The 8,152-nt window shown below is 43.2% G+C and overlaps 1 protein-coding gene across 2 annotated transcripts in view; it reads right to left on the reverse strand.

Moving 5' to 3' along the window:
• Positions 1–656: 656 nt before the first annotated feature.
• LOC108536710 (L-threonine 3-dehydrogenase, mitochondrial) overlaps positions 657–8,152 on the reverse strand; it is a 19,027-nt gene continuing 11,531 nt past the window's right edge. Inside the window, exons 4-9 of one of the 2 annotated variants that reach the window (XM_017883714.1) lie at positions 7,200–7,270; positions 5,621–5,770; positions 5,353–5,525; positions 4,204–4,294; positions 2,209–2,478; positions 657–1,540 (exon numbers count right to left, since the gene is read on the reverse strand). In XM_017883714.1, coding sequence (XP_017739203.1) covers positions 1,479–1,540; positions 2,209–2,478; positions 4,204–4,294; positions 5,353–5,525; positions 5,621–5,770; positions 7,200–7,270 — 817 coding nt within the window. In that variant the 3' untranslated portion in view covers positions 657–1,478. Of the gene's footprint in view, positions 1,619–2,208; positions 2,479–4,203; positions 4,295–5,352; positions 5,526–5,620; positions 5,771–7,199; positions 7,271–8,152 lie in introns of both variants that reach the window. The other variant, XM_017883713.1, reaches the window with a different exon arrangement.

The following is an 8,152-nucleotide window of genomic DNA, read 5'->3' on the forward strand; positions in this document are numbered from 1 at the left end:
TGGTTTTAAAAATAAGATCTTCCTGCCTCTCAAGAGTAGCCCAAAAGAAAATAAAATCTACAAACATAAACCTAAGTATATTAAGTGGATGAAAAAGCTATAATAATGTAACTGTTAAACAATTCAATTACCTAAAAGTTCTCCAGTTAATAGTCAAATAGATTTTATAATCCAGTTATGCCTTCAAAAAAATCCATGCTTTGACGTAACAGTTCAAAACTCCAAATGCATAACATCTTGTTACTAAGCATGTAAAATAAATGCCTTTTAATCCTTGATAGCTGTTACCAAATAGATCCACGATTAATCTGTGGAATTGGAAGTTTCACTTCCTAGTGATTTTACATGCAGTACATTCTGAGGTCACTGGAAAAAAGCTAACCTGTATGTATCTATATAGTATCGCACCAGAAATATTTTTTTAAGTGACAGGATCGAAAGCATTTTCTGAACACACTCATGCCTCCTTACCATAAAATACAATCACAAACTGGTGATTTGGCCTCACTTAAAAAGTTAACCTGTATGTATCTATATGGTAATTGCATCAGAGGGTTTAGCATAGCCCTTCTGAAGGCTCAACCCAGCAAAATCTAAAAAAAAAAAAAGATGCCACAAGAAAGTGCTCTTTGGAAAACTACATTGGTCTAAATTGGTCTGACTAGTGGGCCTCAGCTGGATTTGAACAACCAGTGGCACCTGGCACTTAACGAGTGACTCTAAAGGGGTATAGCCCAGAAACCTGAATATTAGACAGTCTCCCTAGATGCAGACGTTGCCAGGTCAGAGAATTATGTTCCTGGGAATTACACTTAGTTCACTAACAGGAGGGCAATCAAAATAAGAGAGGGGCTACCCTTCGCTGGTTACATCATCTTTAAATTCTTCATTTCCCACGGATCTAGCATCTTACAGAAAAACTAGAAGTGATCATTTTTGAAGCAGTGTCAAAATATCTTGAACGTTGACAGACACGGGATGAATATACCAAACACGGTTTACGTTCTGCTGGGATGGTAAAGAATACTTTTAAATCAGGAGTACCTCTTTGAAGGTCCTTAAAATGTAATCTTTGGTCTCTAGTCAAGAGAATAATCGAGTCTTAGGAGGAATATTTAAATTGAATTTAATTAAATACAAATGTCACACACTCCCTTCGTCCCAGAAGTGGTCACTTCATCCTAATGAAGGAAATGGAAACTAATGATGACTTAAGTCTTATTCTGTGGAATGTGTTTAGCCAAGTTCAGGCAAACACCAAAAACTGAGAAGTCTCCCCACCATATGCCTACAAGATTCCGAAAATGCTTCAATGTTAAACTCCATTCTTTGTCTAGCAGTTCAATATGAGCTGCCAAAATTTAGTCCAATTAGTCAGTTCCAAATAATGTAGGCTCCTTGGAGTCTATAACCTTGGAGTCGTGACAGTTCTCCTTTGACAGTGGACCAGGACACAGGAGCTCCTCTTTCAGATTCTTTCAGTTGGCTTGGGCAACTCTGGTTTCAGAACCATGGAAGTTCAACATGGTAGTCACCAACTCTGGAAGATCAAAATTGTGTTTCCACCCCCAGTCCTTCCGAGCATTGCTGTCATCAAATTTCATTGGCCAACTATCCGCTAGGAAAATATACGCAAGAGTAGCTTAAGTTATTCAGGTTGTGGATTTGCAAAAAGGTCTTGACCATTTTATATAAAGGTCTACAGTACAAAGTATAAAACAGGAAATTCCTTCGAGTAAAGCAGAACCGCTATTATGCACAGTCACCCTCTTAGGGCCGAAGACTATTAACCCATCTTTTGTCAGGCACTGTGAATTTTCACACATTATTAAAATCTCACACAACTTCATAAGAAGTTTTACACTCAAAGAGGTGCTTCCACCCACAAATTGGCAAAGTTACAGTATTTGAAAACCTGGGGCTGTTTTCATACTACCTCTATTGCTTCTATTTTTCCTTGCTTTATGTTTAAACTGTAAACAAGACAAAAGGCTAAGAAGTTGTTTATTTGGAATGGAATTGATTTCACCCACTTTAGAAATCATTCCCCCAAATCAAAGCTTCTGCTGGCTTGGGCTCAACAATTTCTTTGGGCTCCTTCTCCAAAAGGTGTCTAGACTCTTGGGAAAGATCTATGCTCTCCTTATCCTTCCAAGGTTTACATCCTCCAGGGACTCACAGTAAAGGCCTTTGCCAGTGGGTACGAACCTATGGCCTGCCGAACGGCATCCACGTTGTATGTGATCTGGAATTCCGGCACGTGCTTGAGGACCTCCTGGGCCAGCTCCTCGGGTGTGAAGCTCATGGCGCTGACATTGTAGGTCCTCATGGAGAGGGACTCGGCCGGGGCCTCCATGACCTCCAGGGTGGCCCTGAGGCAGTCGTCAATGTACATCATCGGCAGCCTTGTGCGGGCTTCCAGGTTGCACTCGAATTTGCCATGCTTTGCGGCATCATGAAAAATCTGGACTGCATAGTCTGAAAGGGAACCCCGTGTGTGGATTATAACAAAACAATGAACGAGCCTCTTGGATCGAGGCAGCAGTTCTCAGATGTTCTAGCCTCAGAGCCTTTTTATAACAGGTTCTTAAAAATTAAGAACTCCAGTCAAGCTCAGTGACTCATGCCTGTAGTCTCAGCACTTTGGGAGGCTGAGGAAGGTAGATTGTCTGAGGTCAGGAGTTCAAGAGCAGCCTGTCCAACATAGTGAAACCCCATCTCTACTAAAAACACAAAAATTAGGCAGGTGTGATGGTACACATTTGTAATCCCTGCTACTTGGGAGACTGAGGCATGAGAATCACTCGAACCCAGGAGACAGGAGAGTGCAGTGAGCTGAGATGGCGCCACTGCACTCCAGCCTGGGGGACAGAGCGAGACTCCATCTCAAAAAAAAAAAAAGAATTGAGAACTCCCAAAGAGATCTGACTAATGTGGGTTATATCAGTATTTACTGTAACAGAGTTAACTGAGAATTGTTTAGAATATTACCTTTTAAAATGACAATAAGCCTATCACATATTAATATGTGTAACATTTTATAGGAAAAAGAATATATTTTCTAAACAAACAAAAGGTACTGAGAAGGATGGTCTGTTGTACATTCTAAAAGTCTCTTTAGGGTCTGGCTTGACAGGGGTCTGCTGGAGCCCCCATCTGCTTCTGTATCCAGTCTGTTCTTATCTTACAAGCCACACCACCTCTGGAAAACTCCACGATGCATTTGTGAAAGGAGAGTGAAAAAGGCCAGTAACGTCTCCATATTGATAAGAGTTTTGACCTTCAAGACCCCTTGAAAGTGTCTTGAGGATGCCCGGAGCTCCCCAGACCACACTTGGAGAAGCACCATATTAAAAAGCAGAAGCTTTGTAAGACCTCCTTCCAAATCTCTCTGATGTGGTCAACTATCTTCTATATTCATTCTCAGGACCACGGATGTGGAAAGGATACCTGACGTGGGACTCATGAAAGAATGAGTGTTTGAGTCCAAAATAATAATCATAGTTACGTTCCTTTCACATACGCAACGCCTAGAGTCTATTTTAATAGGGCTCTCTCTGCGCGTTAAGAAACAAGAGGCTGTTGCTTACTGGGGTCTTCCTACACTGAGTCATAGATTTGTTCTTGAATATTACGTTTTATTCTGGCACTGTGGGTAGCCAATCCCGTGCTGGACCGACAACGCTGGCATGTGCTACCCTTAGTGAGTGTAAGCCAGTTGGGTTCACTGTGCTTTTAAAATGCACATCGGGAGACAACACAGAATCTCTGGTTGGCATACAGCTAAAAAGATAGCACATTCATTTACCACGAAGACAACTCCTCCTAGCAATCAGTCGTTTTTTTTTTTTGGTGGATTTTATTGTTTTTTATTTTTGAGACAGGGTCTCACTCTGTCACCCAGGCTGGAGTGCAGTGGCACGATCTCAGCTCACTGCAGCCTTGGCCTTCTGGGCTCAAGAGACCCTCCTGCCTCAGGCTCCCCAGTAGCTGGGACTACAGGTGTGGGCCATCATGCCTGGCTAATTTTTGTTTATTTTTCATAGAGACAAGGTCCCACTGTGTTGTCCAGGCTGGTCTCTGGCTAGAGTGATCCTCCTGCCTCAGCTTCCCAAAGTGCTGGAATTACAGGCATGAGCCTCCACACCTGGCTAGAAAGCCTATCTATCATACAAGAGATGTAAAAAATAGAAAACACTTAACCAGTTGTTCCTCCTCCAGGCTGGGAGTCAGCTGAAATGATTCCAGGATATCTCAGGCATCGGAAATCTAACCCATACCGGTAATGATAATACTATGAAAAAGAGAAAACATATTCAAACACAGATGTTTTAAATCAGATAGATGCAAAACAATCTGCTTTTCTGAAATCTCATTCCATGCAGTTATATTTAAATACTCCTAAAGAAAATAAAGACTCCTAAGTTTTTATCTTTAAAAAAAAAAATCAACTTTTTGGTGATACATCAATGCTGTAACTAACACATTAGCCTACAGTAGGGCTTTCCAGCCTCTCTTCGGAAAGGTGCCACTGATTATCATCCTAAACGATTCAGCCTGAGTACATTCCCACACATGACACGGGGAAAAGCAGAGGAGAGAACAGTAGACGAGAGGGCCGTGGCTATGACCGAGCTGGAGGAGCAGGCAGCAACTCAAATCTACTAAAGATAAGTATTTTGCAGTAGTTCACGCCTCTAATCCCAGCACTTTGGGATGCTGATGTGGATGGATCACTTGAGGTCAGAAGTTTGAGACCAGCCTGGCCAACATGGCAAACCACTGCCTCTACTAAAAATATAAAATTTAGCGGGGCGTGGTGGCATGTGCCTATAATCCCAGCTACTTCGGAGGCTAAGGTATGAGAATCCCTTGAACCCAGGAGGCAGAGGCTGCTATGAGCTGAGATCACGCCACCACACTCCAACCTGGGCGACAGAGCAAGACTCTGTCTCAAAAAACAAACAAACAAACAAAAAAACAAAAAACCCAAGATGTTTGAAGTTTTCTGTAGGTTTTAGAGTTACTACCAATGGCTACCAATACTGGGAGCCAGAAAGAATGGTGGGGTACAAGTAAGACAAGCAGCAAATAAAGAGATGGGGGCTGTGCACGCGGCACCCAGGAAGTGCTGAGTGTTCCCACACGGCTGAGGAGGTTTCAGGAGCTGGAGACACCTGCCACACGACAAACCCAATGAGTTAAGTAAGCGACTCTGGGGCTGAGATCCAAGAAGAGGGAAAGGTCCTCCAGGGACGAATCACCAGGCCTTGGAGGCAAAAAGAATGAGAAAGCAAACAGCAAATGGTGCCAGCCGGGGCACATTCGGCAATCTCGTTGAGTGATACTTACTTCTCCCATGAGCTCTGCGTGGACCTTGGACACCCCATAGATGGTCCTGGGTCTCTGAATACAGAGATCGGGGGTTGGGTTCCGCGGAGAGGTGGGTCCAAAGGCCCCGATCGTGCTAGGCACAAACAATCGCAGATTGTGTTCCGCAGCGACATCCAGGATGTTATGCAGGCCTGAAATGAACAGACACTATCAGAATCTGAAAACATCTCTTCTTAAAGAACTGGAAAACCTGGCAAATCACATCCAGCCAGAGCCAGATGCTTACCAGTTATATTCACTGCCCTCGCCAGGGAAACATTTGCTTCTCCAATGGCGCTGAGCAAAGCGCTGTAATGAAACAGCCAGGTGATGCGGTTGTTTACCACAATCTCCCGAAGATTCTTGTAATCCAAGATATCAGAATAAATGAACGGACCTGCAAGGAATATAAATTGAAACCACGAACGTGAAAAGGGTTGTGAACTAAATGGACCTTTCCCCTTTCCCCCGTTGACTTGTGAATTTCATTGGTAGCCACGCGGTAACCAAGCCAGCTGGGCACTAGGCAGCATTTTTCTTATGGAAGAATCACAAGTCACAATCAACCCCCAGGTAATGACAGCAAACGCTCCTATAGGACCTGCCTGGGCCAGGCCCTGTTCTAAGGACTTTATGTACATTTCTTTCCCATACAGCCTTGGAGGTAAACACATTTTGCTGATGAAGAAACAGGCACAGAGAGGTTAAGCAACTCGCCAGGATCAGAGAACAAGTGGAGGAATTGGGGTTGCAGCTAGGCATTGTGCTCCAGAGTGGGTGCTGTTCCTCCCAGCCCTGTATACACAGAGTGGCTTCACTCTGCTTCTAAGGTGCACATTTGAAAAGGAATAGAGAAACGGACTTATTAAACACCACCACCACCTTGGTATAGAAGAGCCACAAATCATGAGTTTATCATACTTAATTACACAGAGGTAAAGTTGATTTTGTTCTGTGCCAATTTTCCCCACTTACAGCAAACTGTCACTCTTCCCCCATGGTGAGCAGCAAAAGGCTGATGCTGAACCAGGAAAGACTAGGGGGCATTACAAAACCATATTTCTGGGGCAGCAGGGACAGTCTTGCTCTGTTGCTCAGGCTGGAATGCAGTGATGCAATCATGGCTCACTGCAGCCTCCATCTCCTGGGCTCAAGCGGTCCTCCCAAGTAGCTAGGACTGCAGGCATGTGCCACCATGCCAAGCTAATTTTTTATTTCTTGTGGAGACAGGGTCTCACTATATTGCCCAGGCTAGTCTTGAACTCCTGGACTCAAGTGATCCTCCCACTTCAGCCTCCCAAATTGTTGAGATTATAGGTATGAGCCACCATGCCTAGTCATAAAAACATTTTTGAAGCAGTAAAAAACCTGACTAGAAGAGCTTGATTTTGTTGGGTGTGTGTGTGTGTGTGTGTGTGTATGTGTAGTACTTTAAGAGCAATTCTACACTGTAACATCAGGATTTATTTTTCCAAATTTCTAAAATTCCTTTTCTTCAGTACAGAACTTGATTTTTGTTTGTATTCTCTCTGAGTCAATAAGTTAACGTAAAACACAAAAGACAGGAAACAAAGTTTTATTTCAAACAACATCGAAATAGATTATTCCAAAACTTCAAGATCAAAAGAACTCTTCTGTTCTTTTATCACCTGAACAAGCAGCAGCATTAAAATACTTATTTTTAAGTGAAATACCAGTGCCTCAATCACTTCTCTTTGAGTCGTAAATTCAGCTATGAGCTGTTGCACGCACCAATTTCATGAGCTACCTCTTTGTGCTTTGAAAATTAGAGATAAAAATAAAAGCAAGACCTATTGATCTCTTACCACTGTGAAAGACATGATCGGGCGGTTTCCTTATGTCAGACAAAACCACATTGTCCTTTCCGAATCGTTTCCTAAAGGGAAGATCAACACACACAAGTTGGCAACATCCAGGATGCAATGAGTCCTGTGAAAAGTCTTTTAAAATAAGAACTGTAATTTTCTGCCAGCCTCCAAATCTCTACTTCCTCTTCCTCCTCAATTCCTACACCTTCTGTTCTTGTCTCTCTCACACTCAGGCCTCTACTTCCCTGCCCAGGGCTCTGTCTTCTGTTTCTCCTCTCGCCTGACTGTAACCCTACGCTTGTCACCAGTTTCTTCCTATTACTCCCGAGAGTTTTTACCTCTTCCTCATCATTCTTCTTTTCTCTCCCTCTTCTTGTTCTCTTATCCCATTCTCTCCAAATCCCACACTCTTCCCTTCCAGTTTGCACCTGTACTTCCCTTGGTTCCCAAACAACTAAAAGTCAAAGTGATTCACTGGGAAAAGTGTGTCTCATTGCCTAAGTTAGGAAAAGATAGAGAGAGAGAGCAAAGAACCAGTCTGGAGATGTTGAGTCAAGGGCCTGTGACAAGTCTGTGATATTCAGAGGCAAAATAAAATGTATTTTAGGCTGGGCACGGTAGCTCACATCTGTAATCCTAGCACTTTGGGAAGGCAAGGTGGGCAGATCACTTGAGGCCAGGAGTTAGAAGACCAGCCTGGGCAACATAGCAAGAGCCCGTCTCTACCAAAAATACAAAAAATTAGCCAGGCATGGTGGTGGGCGCCTGTAGTCCCAGTTACTCAGGAGGCTGAGGCAGGAGAATCACTTGAACCCAGGAGGTGGAGGTTAGAGGGAGCCAGAATTGCACCACTGCACTTCAGCCTGAGTGACAGAGCGAGGCTCCATCTCAAACAAAAAAAAGATAAATATATATATTTATATTTATATATAAATATCTACATTATATAA

Source organism: Rhinopithecus bieti, unplaced genomic scaffold (genome assembly GCF_001698545.2).
Source record: "Rhinopithecus bieti isolate Rb0 unplaced genomic scaffold, ASM169854v2 scaffold_13857, whole genome shotgun sequence".
Classification (NCBI taxonomy): domain Eukaryota; kingdom Metazoa; phylum Chordata; class Mammalia; order Primates; family Cercopithecidae; genus Rhinopithecus; species Rhinopithecus bieti.